This window comes from Salmo salar, chromosome ssa13 (genome assembly GCF_905237065.1).
Source record: "Salmo salar chromosome ssa13, Ssal_v3.1, whole genome shotgun sequence".
Lineage (NCBI taxonomy): Eukaryota > Metazoa > Chordata > Actinopteri > Salmoniformes > Salmonidae > Salmo > Salmo salar.
Window position 1 is genome coordinate 83,569,524 of NC_059454.1, and position 17,871 is coordinate 83,587,394.

Below are 17,871 nucleotides of genomic sequence, written 5' to 3' on the forward strand. Positions count from 1 at the left end.
GACACAAAACCAGGAACAACTACCCACAAATCCCATAGAAAAAACACCCCTCTTAAATAAGACCTTCAATTAGAAGCAACGAGAAGCAGCTGCTTCCAATTGAAGGTCAACCCCATTAACTAAACATAAACCTAGAAAGACTAGAACTAACATAGAAATAAACTAACAAGAACATAGTCCAGAAACCCCGGAACACTCTAAACAAACACCCCTCTTACATAATAACATAACCCAACAAACCCCGAACCACATAAAACAAACACCCCCTGCCACATCCTGACCAAACTACAATAACAAATAACCCCTTTACTGGTCAGAACGTGACACTACTATACCATTTATTTCACCCATGAAATGTGATATTGACAGGGCTGTCTTTTGGGAGGTTTTTTCTCATGGGCTCAAAGACTATTGTGGTTGTTTTTATGACAGAGTGATACCATTCAAGTGGACAGAAAACATGAAATATTCATACCCTACACAAGTTGGTTAACAAACAGTACAAAACAGAACCTTTAAATTGACGATGATGCAAAGTGAGAAATGTGAAAGGGGGGAGGGCGAGCACGCCCCCATCCACATCGATGGGGCGGCGGTGGAGCGGTTTGAGAGCATCAAGTCCCTCGGGGTCCAAATCACTAAGGACTTAAAATGGTCCACACACACACACAGTCGTGAAAAGGTGTGACAGTGCCTCTTCCCCCTCAGGACGTTGAACAAGTTTGGCATGGGCCTTCAAATCCACAAAACGTTCAACAGCGGCACCATTGAGAGCATCTTGACTGGCTGCATCACTGCTTGGTATGGCAACAGCACCGGCCTCGATCGCATTGCGCTACAGAGGGTGGTGTGGACAGCCCAGTACATTACTGGGGCCAAGCTCCCTGCCATCCAGGACCTCTATATCAGGCGATGAAAGGAAGACCCGGAAAATCATTAAATACTCCAGTCACCCAAGCCATAGACTGTTTTCTCTGCTGCCGCACGGCAAGCGGTACCGGTGCATCAAATCTGACACCAACAGGCTTCTGACCAGTTTCTATCCCCAAACCATAAGACTGCTAAATAGCTAACATAATGGCTACACAGACTGAGTTGACCCTTGTATTTTATTTGTATTTTTGCACTGTCTCTCTATGCACACTCACAGGACTCTACACACTCACGCACACTGACACTCCAACACACACATAACATGCACACATTTATACCACAGGAGGTTGGTGGCACCTTAATTGGGGAGGACAGGCTCGTGGTAATGGCTGGAGCGGAATCAGTAGAATGGTATCAAATACATCAAACACATGGTTTCCATTCCATTTGCTCCGTTCCAGCCATTATTATGAGCCGTCCTACCCTCAGCAGCCTCGACTGATTCATACTGACTACACACACACACACGCACACACACTCACATACAATCTTTATTTACGCCACTGCTACTCTGTTTATCATACATCCTGATGCCTAGTCACCTTACCAATATACTTATCTACCTCTATCACTCCAGTGTCCCTGCACATTGGAAATATGGTATTGGAACTGTAGCTTCTTACTTTCTCATGTTCTTTTATTTCTCGTGTGTTTTTGTTCTCTTATGTTATTACTGCATTGTTGGGTTTAGAGCTTGCAAGAAATGCATTTCATTGTACTTGTGCACGTGACATTGAAACGTTAAACTAGAATATGTGCCCAGATTTTATTGTCAAAGAGCTTTGTATTTTGACTTTACAGTAACTATGACGTGATTAAGTACACCGCTCTCCTCTGCAAACGACCACAAACCCACCTTTGCCATTCTACAGTATGTGACTGATCCCCTCTCTCTCCTCTCCAGGTTTCTCTATCCTTCAAGCCATCATGGAGTCAGCAGTGGCCAGTAACTGGCAGGTGACAGCCCGGTCGGTGGGCAGCATAGTAGACCCTACAGAGTACAAACGCATCATTGAGGAGATGGACCGCAGGCAGGAGAAACGCTTCCTCATCGACTGTGAGGTGGGAAGAATCAACACCATCCTGGAACAGGTATAGTACTGTGGGCCTTAAAGGCCCAGTGCAGTCAAAAACGTGATTTTGCTGTTTTAAATATAAACTCACTGGCCAGTTTATTAGGTACATCCATCTAGTACCAGGTCGGACCCCCCTTTGCCTCCAGAAAACCTGAATTATTCGGGGGAATTCTACAATTCAGAATTGTTCCACAGGGAGGTTGGTCCATGCTGACGCGATGGCAGTACGCAGTTACTGCAGATTGGACGACAGTACATTAATGCTGTGAACAGCCCATTCCATCTCATCCTAAAGATGCTCTACTGGGTTGAGCTCTGGGGACTGTGCAGGCTGGTTAAGTAAACTGAACTCGCTGTCATGTTCCAGGCAATGTTTTTCCACTCCTCAATTGTCTAATGTTGGTGATTGCGTGGAGATTGGAGCCGCTTCTTGTTTTTTGCTGACAGGAGTGGAACACGGTGTGGTCATGTATTGAAATATCCCATCCGTGCCAAGGATCGACGATTTGTGCGTTCCGAGATACCGTTCTGCAAACCACTGTTGTGCGGCACCGTTAATTGCCTATTTGTGTCCTGCATGTTAGCGTGCAGGATTCTTGCCATTCTCCTTTGACCTCTCTCATGAACGAGCTGTTTTGGCCCACAGGACTGTCGCTGACTGGATGTTTTTTGTTTGTCGCACCATTCTCTGTAAACCCTAGACACTGTTGTGCATGAAAAGCCCAGGAGGACGGCAGTTTCTGAGATACTGGAACCGGCGCTCCTGGCACCGACAATCATACCACGCTCAAAGTCGCTTAGGTCACTCGTTTTGCTCATTCTAACGTTCAATCAAACAGTAACTGAATGCCTTGATGCCTGCCTGTCTGCCTGATTTATATAGCAAGCCACGGCCACGTGACTCATTGTCTGTAGGAGCGGTCCATTTCCGTGTACCTAATAAACTGGCCAGTGAGTGTATATATTTAAATTTTTTGTTTTATTGGGATCCCCATTAGCCGGCACCATGGCGACAGCTAGTCTTACTGGGGTCCGACACATAACGAGAAATATAACATTACAGACAAAAGACTTTACAATTTACATCCAAACCTTTAACATGTAGTGTGTGTGTGTGTGTGTGGTGGGTGTGTGTGTGTGTGTGTGTGGTGAGATTTGACGATGTACCAATTCCATGGCACATGGTTTATGATTTGACATGCAAAATGACAACGGATTCAAAATCTCAAATTTTTCAATATAAATGATTATACACAATTCTTGCAACCAATAGAATGTTATATATATGTGGGATACAATCTTCCCAGCTCTGCAGATATTGCTGTGAGGAAGCAGAGTCATTAGATCATTTATTTTGGTACTGTCCATATGTAGCTTGTTTTTGGTAACAGGTCCAGGAATGGTGGAAGAATTGTAACATTTACCTGGAGCTAACGTTGCAGATAGCAATACTGGGTGATTTGAAAAGTCATAGTCAATTGATCAATAATATACAGTGGGGGAAAAAAGTATTTGATCCCCTGCTGATTTTGTACGTTTGCCCACTTACAAAGAAATGATCAGTCTATAATTTTAATAGTAGGTTCATTTGAACAGTGAGAGACAGAATAACAACAAAAATATCCAGAAAAACGCATGTCAAAAATGTTATAAAATGATTTGCATTTTAATGAGGGAAATAAGTATTTGACCCCTCTGCAAAACATGACTTCGTACTTGGTGGCAAAACCCTTGTTGGCAATCACAGAGGTCAGACGTTTCTTGTTGTTGGCCACCAGGTTTGCACACATCTCAGGAGGGCTTTTGTCTCACTCCTCTTTGCAGATCTTGTCCAAGTCTTTAAGGTTTCGAGGCTGACGTTTGGCAACTCGAACCTTCAGCTCCCTCCACAGATTTTCTATGGGATTAAGGTCTGGAGACTGGCTAGGCCACTCCAGGACCTTAATGTGCTTCTTCTTGAGCCACTCCTTTGTTGCCTTGGCCGTGTGTTTTGGGTCATTGTCATGCTGGAATACCCATCCACGACCCATTTTCAATGCCCTGGCTGAGGGAAGGAGGTTCTCACCCAAGATTTGACGGTACATGGGCCCGTCCATCGTCCCTTTGATGCGGTGAAGTTGTCCTGTCCCCTTAGCAGAAAAACACCCCCAAAGCATAATGTTTCCACCTCCATGTTTGATGGTGGAGATGGTGTTCTTGGGGTCATAGGCAGCATTCCTCCTCCTCCAAACACGGCGGTTTGGTGTTGATGTCAAAGAGCTCCATTTTGGTCTCATCTGACCACAACACTTTCACCAGTTGACTTCTGAGTCATTCAGATGTTCATTGGCAAACTTCAGACGGACATGTATATGTATTCTTGAGCAGGGGGACCTTGCGGGCGCTGCAGGATTTCAGTCCTTCACGGCGTAGTGTGTTACCAATTGTTTTCTTGGTAACTATGGTTCCAGCTGCCTTGAGATCATTGACAAGATCCTCCAGTGTAGTTCTGGGCTGATTCCTCACTGTTCTCATGATCATTGCAACTCCACGAGGTGAGATCTTGCATGGAGCCCCAGGCTGAGGGATATTGACAGTTCTTTTGTGTTTCTTCCATTTGCGAATTATCGCACCAAATGTTGTCACCTTCTCACCAAGCTGCTTGGCGATGGTCTTGTAGCCCATTCCAGCCTTGTGTAGGTCTACAATCTTGTCCCTGAGATCCTTGGAGAGGTCTTTGGTCTTGGCCATGGTGGAGAGTTTGTAATCTGATTGATTGATTGCTTCTGTGGACAGGTGTCTTTTTTACAGGTAACAAGCTGCAGTTAGGAGCACTCCCTTTAAGAGTGTGCTCCTAATCTCAGCTCGTTACCTGTATAAAAGACACCTGGGAGCCAGAAATCTTTCTGATTGAGAGAGGGTCAAATATTATTTCCCTCATTAAAATGCGTTTTTCTGGATATTTTTGTTGTTATTCTGTCTCTCACTGTTCAAATAAACCTACCATTAAAATTATAGACTGATCCTTTCTTTGTCAGTGGGCAAACGTACAAAATCAGCAGGGGATCAAATACTTTTTTCCCCCACTGTAATAATTATTTTAGCAAAAATGTGTATCTATAATTTACAATCTGTAGAAACTATGAGAATAGAAAGGTTCAGTACTTTTGTGAAGCATCACAGCACAGTTGAAGAATATATGGCAACTTGAAATCCAATATGGATGGTGTTAAGCGATAGATGGGAGGGGTTGAATGGAGCTGAAGGGTGGGACTAATAACAACAAGATAACAAATTTAAATATAATGTGTCTCCAAAATGTTTATAGGTTCAGAACTTTTGTGAAATAGCACAGTTACAAATATATGGCAAATAGAAATCAAACTGGATGGACAACAGAAATAGAGGGAGGCCAGGACTAAAAAGAAACAAAATATAACTATTGTAAAATATACTGCTCAAAAAAATAAAGGGAACACTTAAACAACACAATGTAACTCCAAGTCAATCACACTTCTGTGAAATCAAACTGTCCACTTAGGAAGCAACACTGATTGACAATAAATTTCACATGCTGTTGTGCAAATGGAATAGACAACAGGTGGAAAGTGTAGGCAATTAGCAAGACACCGCCAATAAAGGAGTGGTTCTGCAGGTGGTGACCACAGACCACTTCTCAGTTCCTATGCTTCCTGGCTGATGTTTTGGTCACTTTTGAATGCTGGCGGTGCTTTCACTCTAGTGGTAGCATGAGACGGAGTCTACAACCCACACAAGTGGCTCAGGTAGTGCAGCTCATCCAGGATGGCACGTCAATGCGAGCTGTGGCAAGAAGGTTTTCTGTGTCTGTCAGCGTAGTGTCCAGAGCATGGAGGCGCTACCAGGAGACAGGCCAGTACATCAGGAGACGTGGAGGAGGCCGTAGGAGGGCAACAACCCAGCAGCAGGACCGCTACCTCCGCCTTTGTGCAAGGAGGAGCAGGAGAAGCACTGCCAGAGCCCTGCAAAATGACCTCCAGCAGGCCACAAATGTGCATGTGTCTGCTCAAACGGTCTGAAACAGACTCCATGAGGGTGGTATGAGGGCCCGACGTCCACAGGTGGGGGTTGTGCTTACAGCCCAACACCGTGCAGGACGTTTGGCATTTGCCAGAGAACACCAAGATTGGCAAATTCGCCACTGGCGCCCTGTGCTCTTCACAGATGAAAGCAGGTTCACACTGAGCACGTGACAGACGTGACAGAGTCTGGAGACGCCGTGGAGAACGTTCTGCTGCCTGCAACATCCTCCAGCATGACCGGTTTGGCGGTGGGTCAGTCATGGTGTGGGGTGGCATTTCTTTGGGGGGCCGCACAGCCCTCCATGTGCTCGCCAGAGGTAGCCTGACTGCCATTAGGTACCGAGATGAGATCCTCAGACCCCTTGTGAGACCATATGCTGGTGTGGTTGGCCCTGGGTTCCTCCTAATGCAAGACAATGCTAGACCTCATGTGGCTGGAGTGTGTCAGCAGTTCCTGCAAGAGGAAGGCATTGATGCTATGGACTGGGCCGCCTGTTCCCCAGACCTGAATCCAATTGAGCACATCTGGGACATCATGTCTCGCTCCATCCACCAACGCCACGTTGCACCACAGACTGTCCAGGAGTTGGCGGATGCTGTAGTCCAGTTCTGGGAGGAGATCACTCAGGAGACCATCCGCCACCTCATCAGGAGCATGCCCAGGCGTTGTAGGGAGGTCATACAGGCACGTGGAGGCCACACACACTTCTGAGCCTCATTTTGACTTGTTTAAGGACATTACATCAAAGTTGGATCAGCCTGTAGTGTGGTTTTCCACTTTAATTTTGAGTGTGACTCCAAATCCAGACCTCCATGGGTTGATAAATTGGATTTCCATTGATTCTTTTTGTGTGATTTTGTTGTCAGCACATTCAACTATGTAAAGAAAAAAGTATTTAATAAGATTATTTCATTCATTCAGATCTAGGATGTGTTATTTTAGTGTTCCCTTTATTTTTTGAGCAGTGTAGATTGTGTTTGTAAAATGTGTATAGTACACTGCTCAAAAAAATAAAGGGAACACTTAAACAACACAATGTAACTCCAAGTCAATCACACTTCTGTGAAATCAAACTGTCCACTTAGGAAGCAACACTGATTGACAATACATTTCACATGCTGTTGTGCAAATGGAATAGACAACAGGTGGAAATTATAGGCAATTAGCAAGACACCCCCAATAAAGGAGTGGTTCTGCAGGTGGGGACCACAGACCACTTCTCAGTTCCTATGCTTCCTGGCTGATGTTTTGGTCACTTTTGAATGCTGGCGGTGCTTTCACTCTAGTGGTAGCATGAGACGGAGTCTACAACCCACACAAGTGGCTCAGGCAGTGCAGCTCATCCCGGATGGCACATCAAAGCGAGCTGTGGCAAGAAGGTTTGCTGTGTCTGTCAGCGTAGTGTCCAGAGCATGGAGGCGCTACCAGGAGACAGGCCAGTACATCAGGAGACGTGGAGGAGGCCGTAGGAGGGCAACAACCCAGCAGCAGGACCACTACCTCCGCCTTTGTGCAAGGAGGAGCAGGAGAAGCACTGCCAGAGCCCTGCAAAATGACCTCCAGCAGGCAAAATGACCTCCAGCAGGATCAGCTTGTAGTGTGGTTTTCCACTTTAATTTTGAGTGTGACTCCAAATCCAGACCTCCATGGGTTGATAAATTGGATTTCCATTGATTATTTTTGTGTGATTTTGTTATCAGCACATTCAACTATGTAAAGAAAAAAGTATTTAATAAGATTATTTCTTTCATTCAGATCTAGGATGTGTTGTTTAAGTGTTCCCTTTATTTTTTTGAGCAGTATATGTACAGTCGTGGCCAAAAGTTTTGAGAATGACACAAATATTAATTTTCACAAAGTCTGCTGCCTCAGTTTGTATGATGGCAATTTGCATATACTCCAGAATGTTATGAAGAGTGATCAGATGAATTGCAATTAATTGCAAAGTCCCTCTTTGCCATGCAAATGAACTGAATCCCCCAAAAACATTTCCACTGCATTTCAGCCCTGCCACAAAAGGACCAGCTGACATCATGTCAGTGATTCTCTCGTTAACACAGGTGTGAGTGTTGACGAGGACAAGGCTGGAGATCACTCTGTCATGCTGATTGAGTTCGAATAACAGACTGGAAGCTTCAAAAGGAGGGTGGTGCTTGGAATCATTATTCTTCCTCTGTCAGCCATGGTTACCTGCAAGGAAACACATGCCGTCGTCATTGCTTTGCACAAAAAGGGCTTCACAGGCAAGGATATTGGTGTCAGTAAGATTGCACCTAAATCAACGATTTATCGGATCATCAAGAACTTCAAGGAGAGTGGTTCAATTGTTGTGAAGAAGGCTTCAGGGCGCCCAAGAAAGTCCAGCAAGCGCCAGGACCGTCTCCTAAAGTTGATTCAGCTGTGGGATCGGGGCACCACCAGTACAGAGCTTGCTCAGGAATGGCAGCAGGCAGGTGTGAGTGCATCTGCACACACAGTGAGGCGAAGACTTTTGGAGGATGGCCTGGTGTCAAGAAGGGCAGCAAAGAAGCCAATTCTCTCCGGGAAAACATCAGGGACAGACTGATATTCTGCAAAAGGTACAGGGGTTGGACTGCTGAGGACTGGGGTAAAGTCATTTTCTCTGATGAATCCCCTTTCCGATTTTTTGGGGCATCCGAAAAAGGCTTGTCCGGAGAAGACAAGGTGAGCGCTATCATCAGTCCTGTGTCATGCCAACAGTAAAGCATCCTGAGACCATTCATGTGTGGGGTTGCTTCTCAGCCAAGGGAGTGGGCTCACTCACAATTTTGCCCAAGAACACAGCCATGAATAAAGAATGGTACCAACACATCCTCCGAGAGCAACTTCTCCCAACCATCCAGGAACAGTTTAGTGACGAACAATGCCTTTTTCAGCATGATGGAGCACCTTGCCATAAGGCAAAAGTGATAACTAAGTGGCTCAGGGAACAAAACATCGATATTTTGGGTCCATGGCCAGGAAATTCCCCAGACCTTAATCCCATTGAGAACTTGTGGTCAATCCTCAAGAGGCAGGTGGACAAACAAAAACCCACAAATTCTGACAAAGTCCCAAGTATTGATTATGCAGGAATGGGCTGCCATCAGTCAGAATGTTGCCCAGAAGTTAATTGACAGCATGCCAGGGCGGATTGTAGAGGTCTTGAAAAAGAAGGGTCAACACTGCAAATATTGACTCTTTGCATCAACTTCATGTAATTGTCAATAAAAGCCTTTGACACTTATGAAATTCTTGTAATTATACTTCAGTATTCCATAGTAACATCTGACAAAAATATCTAAAGACACTGTAGCGTAGCAGCAAACTTTGTGGAAATTAATATTTGTGTCATTCTCAAAACTTTTGGCCATGACTGTATAAACTGGAAGTTGAAGCCTAAGTGTTATGGTTTACAATGACAAGCAAAACATGCAGCTCTGTTCTGGGCCAGCTGCAGCTTAACTAGGTCCTTCTTTGCAGCACTTGACCATATGACTTGACAATAATCAAGAGTGTGGTGTTAAAAAAGCAGAGCATCTTTTTATCACGGACAGACCTCTCCTCATCGTCACAACCATTGAATCAATATGTTTTGACCTTGACAGTTAAAACAATTATTATTCCAACCTCATATACTGTATTTCCACTCTATGAGGTTGGAATAATACTGTGAAAATTATGATAATGCCCTTTTAGTGTAGGAGCTGTTTGAAAAGTCTGCATGACATTTCTGCCTGTTTTGGTGGGATGGAGTTTTGGCCTGCCTGGTGACATCACTAGGCGGTAAATTAGTTAATAGACCAACCTCTCAGCCAATAACAGTTCGTTTTCAGTATTCCCCTCCCAACTCCTTGACATTCCTACTGTAGCTAAATTCCTGCTTGAGAAATTGCTATTTGCTAATAAGCTATTTTGTTTCTTTTTGACCATTTTAATTGAAAACAATCACAATAAGGTACTTCATTGTTACCCAGAAATGATTTGAAATTGAGATACAAACGGCTGCATTGGCCCTTTAAGACTCATTCGCTACTGCAGAAGCTTAGGGGATTCGTTGAACTACACTTAGATTAGTACAACAGAATGCCTTCAACTGGAATGTGTCTTTAACCAAACCCCTCTGAATCAGAGAGGTGCGGGGGGCTGCCATAATCGACATCCACGTCTTCGGCACTTGCTCAGGGGCAGAATGACCGATTTTTGGTTATGAGCTGTAGAGTACCCAAGTTCGGTTATATTGGTGTGTGTGAATCGGACCAGTCAGTTGATGTCTATCAACTGAATGAATCAACAACCAGGGTTCAGTACCCCATTTATACTTTTATACCTGTGGAAAAAATATAATTATCACACGCACTCACGCACACACGCACAATTAATGAGCTGTGGTTCTGAGGTTTAAAAATCACTTATTTAGTTGTCCTTTATGTGTGTGCATGAATGGAATATTTTGTAGTAGTAATCTTCATTCTACAAAAGATGATTAAAAGTTTGGCCGTGCCCTTGTTTGTTTTCAAATACTAAGAGGACCTTCTTCGAGAGAGTCTGATTCACCCACATAGATCTCTGTCAGGGTTCCATCCCTTCAAAGAAGCCTTTTATGAGCCTCAGTCTGCCATTCAGTCTGCCTCCATTCCTTCAATACCTCTGAAAGTACCATCTCCATTAGTAGAGATCTATCCTGGCTTCTCCAGCTTTGTACTTCTTATTCCTTCTCCATTACCCTCTAAGACATTTAACAGGGCTTCTCCATTACCCTTTAAGACATTTAACAGGGCTTCTCCATTACCCTCTAAGACATTTAACAGGGCTTCTCCATTACCCTCTAAGACATTTAACAGGGCTTCTCCATTACCCTCTAAGACATTTAACAGGGCTTCTCAATTACCCTTTAAGACATTTAACAGGGCTTCTCCATTACCCTCTAAGACATTTAACAGGGCTTCTCCATTACCCTCCAAGATTTAACAGGGCTTCTCCATTACCCTTTAAGACATTTAACAGGGCTTCTCCATTACCCTCTAAGACATTTAACAGGGCTTCTCCATTACCCTCTAAGACATTTAACAGGGCTTCTCCATTACCCTTTAAGACATTTAATTAACAGGGCTTCTCCATTACCCTCTAAGACATTTAACAGGGCTTCTCCATTACTCTCTAAGACATTTAACTGGGCAGTAAGTATAGCTGAAACTCTTGGCGCCTCATAATAACCTCACACACCACAAACAGAGGGAACATTCTCTCTTTAAGGGGGTTATGGTGCAACATAACAAAAATAAATTAACATTTTAGTCATTTAGCAGACGCTCTTATCCAGAGCGACTTACAGTAGTGAATGCATACATTTCATAAAATGTTTTCATACTGGTCCCCCGTGGGAATCGAACCCACCCCCCTGGCGTTGCAAACACCATGCGCTACCAACTGAGCCACACGGGACCCGTACTTGTTGTTGGATCTTATTGTTGATCTAGCCGCGGTTTGAGGTTGGCTCCTAGGCTACATTTTCACTGAGGAATAACAGCTACTATTAACCATGGTTCCTCTCTCATCCTGTTTCCTAGGTGATCAGCCACTGAATAGCACATTACTGTTGATTTAGATTTGTTTATGTCTGCTTGCACAAGCTTGGAATGGGTTCACTAATCTTATTGTTAACAATATCATTTTATACCAGTTGTTTAGCTTTGTGTTTGTTATACTCAGGATGACATTTCATCTGATATATAGAGTTTGATTAATTAGCGATGTGATTCCCAACTCATAGATTATAACTAAATAAATTATCTAGCGCTTTAGTTTTTTTTCATAAAACATGTTTCCTATAAGGTTTTTCAAACTGAATGGATTTGTTGGCGAAATCCCCTGAGTAGTGACGTAAGTAATGGCCCTTTTTCTTCTATTCTATCTGACAATTGAAATTGAAGTAATGCCACAGTTCTTTAGTCAGCGGTGTTGTAGGGTTTTCTCTAAAATGTCACAGAGCTCTCTAATGAGATGGAGTGCCACCAGGGCAGAGGGCTCAAAGGAATGGGACTGACCGACTGACTCCCAGGACCTTCAATCCACACAGGAAACACTCCTCATAACTACACTGTTTGTTTCACCCATGTTATGTTTCCTCTATTTTTTACACAAATACACAAGCCTACAGGGTTTAAAATGGTGTGTGTGTGTATATCTGTGTCCAAACACCTTCCTAATATTGAGTTTTGCCCTCAGAACAGCCTCAATTCGTCGGGGCATGGACTCTACAAGGTATCGAAAGCATTCCACAGGGATGCTGGCCAATGTTACTTCACATTTTTGGGGGGCATTGAGTAAACTTTAGGTCAGGTGACGGGACACTTGAACATTGTGAGAATTTTGTGCAACTTCCTGCACGCGGTTACAGTCAACACTGAGGCTGTACCATTACAGTTTTAGACAGTTGCCAATAGGCTATTGTGGCTATTTGAGCATAATGTACAGTGCCTTCGGAAAGTATTCAGACCCCTTGACTTTTTCCACATTTTGTTACATTTCAGCCTTATTCTAAAATGGATTAAATAAAACAAATCTCAGCAATCTACACACAATACCCCATAATGACATAGCGAAAACAGATTTTTAGAAAAAAATATGATTTACATAAGTATTCAGACCCTTTGCTATGAGACTCGAAATTGAGCTCAGGTGCATCCTGTTTCCGTTGATTATCCTTGAGATGTTTCTACAATTTATTTGGAGTCCACCTGTGGTAAATTCAATTGACTGGACATGATTTGGAAAGGCATACACCTGTCTATATAAGGTCCCACAGTTGACAGTGCATGTCAGAGCAAAAACCAAGCCATGAGGTCGATGGAATTGTCCTTAGAGCTCCAGGACAGGATTGTGTCGAGGCACAGATCTGGAGAAGGGTACCAAAAAAAAATCTTCAGCATTGAAGGTCCCCAAGAACACAGTGGCCTCCATCATTCTTAAATGGAAGACGTTTGGAACCACCAAGATTCTTCCTAGAGCTGGCTTCCCGGCCAAACTGAGCAATCGGGGAGAAGGGCCTTGGTCAGGGAGGTGACCAAGAACCCGATGGTCACTCTGACAGAGCTCTAGAGTTCCTCTGTGGAGGGGAGAACCTTCCAGAAGGACAACCATCTCTGCAGCACTCCAACAATCAGGCCTTTATGGTAGAGTGACCAGACAGAAGCCATTCCTCAGTAAAAGGCACCTAAAGGACTCTAAGACCATGAGAACCAAGATTCTCTGGTCTGATGAAACCAAGATAGAACTATTTGGCCTGAATGCCAAGCATCACATCTGGAGGAAACCTGGCACCATCCCTACAGTGATGCATGGTGGTGGCAGCAACATTAATGTTTTTCAGCGGCAGGGACTGGGAGACTAGTCATGGGGCATGGATGGAGCAAAGATGAACGGAGCAAAATACAGAGAGATCCTTGATGAAAACCTGCTCCAGAGCGCTCAGGACCTCAGACTGGGGCTACGGTTCACCTTCTAACAGGACAACGACCCTAAGCACACAGCCAAGACAATGCATGAGTGGCTTCAGGACAAGTCTCTGAATGTCCTTGAGTGGCCCAACCAGAGCCTGAACTTGAACCCAATCAAACATCTTTGGAGAGACCTGAAAATATCTGTGCAGCAACGCTCCCCATCCAACCTGACAGAGCTTGAGAAGATCTGCAGAGAAGAATGGGTGAAACTCCCCAAATACAGGTGTGCCAAACTTGTAGCGTCATACCCATGAAGACTCTAGGTTGTAATCACTGCCAAAGTTGCTTCAACAAAGTACCGAGTAAAGGGTCTGAATACTTATGCAAATTGTGATATTTCAGTTTTTTTTAATATATATATTATAGCAAAAATGTCTAAAAACCTGTTTTTGCTTTTTCAGTATTGTGTATTGTATGTAGATTGATGAGGGAAAAAAACTGTTTAATACATTTTAGAATAAGGCTGTAACCGAAAGAATTTGGAAAAAGTCAAGGGGTCTGAATACTTTCCGAATGCACTGTAGGCCTACCAACAAAACCAATGGCAGTGAATCCCATAACATTTTCACATGGAAATAGCTCTGGATTTCTGTGATATAGTCTATGTGGTGTTCAGTGCAGGCCTACATTCAATGAGACTTTTAAAAACATTTTTACACTATGAAGGGCTTGACATGAATGAATGATTTTTTACAACATGGGCCAAAAAGCTGACTGTAAATTGCATTGTATTGTGTTGTATGATGCAAGAAGCCACTTTACAAAGTGAAATACATTTGTATTACCATACAGAGAATTAGACAGTGTAGGCTACCCCTCTGCCTATTGGCTTATTTGCATGTTCAAGCCTGTCTCAAAATACAACACTGCCCCTTTAATTAAGATATAAGCTTTTTACCTGACAGGATTTTCAAAGACAGCTTGAAATGTAGCCTACACGTTTTGTGCTCTTGTAGGAAGCAGTAACTCCCCATTGCTGGCCTATACTTATCTATAACTGGGCTAATAACTTGCTAACTAGCAAAGAATATAAACAAATGTGCACACGCACACTCTGCGCTCTGATCTGAACTGATCTGAAAAGTGCACTAGCTACTGATTGAAAGACCGCTTGTGAGCTACTCCCGACAATAGAATTCTATTCTGTTGTGCTCTGGCTCTGTTACAACAAAATCACGGACTTAATCTTGCAAAGTTAGATTTGTTTTGGTTTGTTGCATTGAAAATGAGGTGATATAATGTTGATTCGATCACAGAAAAACGTTGATCTATATAGTGCAAAATAATGGGACGACTTCAGTGAATTTCAATCTCATGCGTCTCTGCGCGGCATGGCATTTCTTCTGGGCGGCAGTCCTGGAGGAAGTGCGCGGCCGCCCACGTGCACAGTTTAGAGGGAACATTGATGCTGGCCCATGTTGACTCCATTGCTTCCCACAGTTGTGTCAAGTTGGCTGGATGTCCTTTGGATGGTGGACCATTCGTGATACACACAGGAAACTGTTGAGCATGAAAACCCCAGAACCATTACAGTTCTTAACACAAACCAATGCGCATGGCAGCTACTACCATACCCCATTCAAAGGCACTTATAATATTTTGTCTTGCCCATTCACCCTCTGAATGGCACACATACACAATCCATGTCTCAATTGTCTCAAGGCTTAAAAATCCTTCTTTAATCTGTCTCCCCCGCTTCCTTTACACTGATTGAAGGGGATTTAACAAGTGGCATCAATAAGGGATCATAGCATTCACCTGGTCAGACTATGTCATGGAAAGAGCAGCTATTCTTCATTATGGTGATCCTTCATTGTGATTGTGCTAAAGAGTTTTACTGTGACCTTTCAGACAGATTTGTGTTTATTGCCACTTGGTTCTGACCATGATGGAAGGATGTATCTGAAAGTGACAGAATATTACTTTCTCATTCAGGTCAGGAGGTTTATATCTGTCCTCTTGACTGATGTGAGAGGTTGAAATCTTGACATTTATTATAAGTGTGATATCTCTGCTTTCCAAGCCCTGACACCCACAGCCCCAGTGTGAATGTTGAAGCCATTTGAAGTCACTTAACAGACACAGCGGTGGCTTTGGTGTTTGAGACTGGCAGGACACGTCTGGGTCTCTCAAGGACGATTCATTATGTGGGTCGTCACATCAACACTTTAATATCAGCAGCTCCCAGTGTAAGTAGGACACGCTGTCCCATAACAGCATACAATCAGCCTGCTAAAAATAGCCCTAGCCTCCTAGCCTGAAGGAAGATTTCACACAAAGGCAGGCAGGAGCCTGAACACATGCAAGATCACTCAGCGATACACTGGGCCGGATGGGATGGGGAGAATCCTCCAGAAACAAACACCCATTTTGGATTGTATTCCTCGAGTAGTGTGCAGTACTGAAGGCACAATATCTGAGAGAGATGCACAGAGTGGAGGACTCCCTGTCTTTCTCTCCTAATATGAACCCAATGACTTGTCATTCAAAACGCATGTCTAGCACAGTGTCTCCTCCTATTCAATCATATAGTCGTTACTCGTTATCATTTCTCACAGTGAGGTAGTTTGGTGCAAGACAGACCAGAGTGTGTGCTGGCCTGAGGCTCTGTATGTGTTGATTTGTGGGGTCTGGGAGCTTGCCCTGCCCTGCAGGCTCTCACCATCTTAAAGGTATCAACCTGCTCATCTCCTCTGTAAAGAATAGGCCCAGGCATGAATGGATGGGCCTTTGGAGAGACCTCACTCCCACAACCTGCTCATAAATGATCAAGTGACGGGCCCAGTTTACCACAGGAGAAAAAAAGAGAGAGGTAGTGTGTGGAGACTAGAGACGAGAGTGGATGGAGAGAGAATAGAATGCTTGTGGGAATGGAACCATGCATCCAGCTCCCCTCTGCTGTGCAGTGCTCTGTGCTGGTTGATGGAATAGCAGAAGTGGTATAATGCCCACTGGTGGATTGGAATTCCACTCCCACAGAGGAGAGGGGGGTGGATGAGCTGGATTATGCTGGAAGGGGAAATGGGAGCTTGTAGAGGGAACCTGACTCTGCGTGTGAATTACTGTATTGCTAAATGGTTTGTTTTACATAGATATCAATTTAAAAGGTATGACATGATACGCTGTCTTTGTAGTAGTACTGTAGTTTTAGAGGTGGTGCAGCAGTATTACTATTAGTACTACTATTACTATCATTAGTACACATTTTAATTGGACCTTTTCCTGCTCAGTTGTTTTACACAGATGTTTAAGTGGAGGAGGAAAGGGAAGGGTTGAATCCTAAGGAGGCCAGTTTCCATTCTGAGGAGTCGGATGACAAATGACTCTTATACGGCATCAACAAAGACAAGGCTCTGTCAGGGGGAATGCTTTTAAAGGGAGCCAAATCTTTTGGAAGACACCGGGGTATAGATGGAGCCCTGCACAGAGCCGCGGCTCCAGTCTGCTTAATTAGAATAGATTCCCCAAGGAATACTTAGGCTAATGGTCCTGCAGCAGCACAGCACAGCCCAGCACAGCACAGCCCAGCACAGCGCAACCAAGATAGGAGAGGAAATGAAGATAACTGTGCTTTCTTACACAATGGGCAGGGCAGACAGAAAGCCCTCTCTCTCCCAAACATACTGACGGGCTGTTTTATAACTCTTACTGCAGAGGAATACATCACCACATTCAGGTTTGGGAGTAACGGATTACATGTAATCCGTTACATGTAATCTGATTACAAAAAAACGAACTGTAATTGGTTATGTTACCAGCAAAAATATTGAAATCAGATTTCAGATACTTTTGAACAACTGGCTTACTTTTAAATTCAGATATTATGTTTGCGTAAAAAAATACACGACACCTTTCTGTTTCCTCCATTACATTCAATTCAGAATTGAAAAAAGACGCAAGTTTAAGTTTCTCAGAGACCACTATGATGACACGCCAAATGAATTTGATGGATCCTTTTTGTCTTCTTCTAATGCCTAAATAATCCAAAAGTAACTGAAAGTAATCTGATTATTTTGGTCATCTCCAAAAAAAAATTTTTACATTTTATACTCAAGAATGAATCTGAATGTCAATGTTAGTGTGTCTAATCTCATCACCCAGAACCAAATCCTGCGCGCATGCTGGCCGTCGGCCAACTACTTCATTTATTTATTGTATGTTTTTTTTTTTTTTTTTACCGCGTGCAGGAAGTTGCACAAAATTCTCACAATGTTCAAGTGTCCCGTCACCTGACCTAAAGTTTGCCCAGACCCAACTGCTAATACCCCCATCTCCAGCGCCCGTATCACTCTCCACCACATGACCTCAAACTGCACCAT

General features: G+C 43.7%; 1 protein-coding gene across 3 annotated transcripts in view; it reads left to right on the top strand.

Annotated features, from left to right (window-relative positions):
• LOC106567848 (glutamate receptor 3) overlaps positions 1-17,871 on the top strand; it is a 116,830-nt gene that overhangs the window by 59,419 nt on the left and 39,540 nt on the right. For all 3 annotated transcript variants that reach the window (XM_045692274.1, XM_014137656.2, XM_014137655.2), the window contains exon 4: positions 1,838-2,025. In XM_045692274.1, coding sequence (XP_045548230.1) covers positions 1,838-2,025 — 188 coding nt within the window. The remainder of the gene's footprint in view (positions 1-1,837; positions 2,026-17,871) is intronic.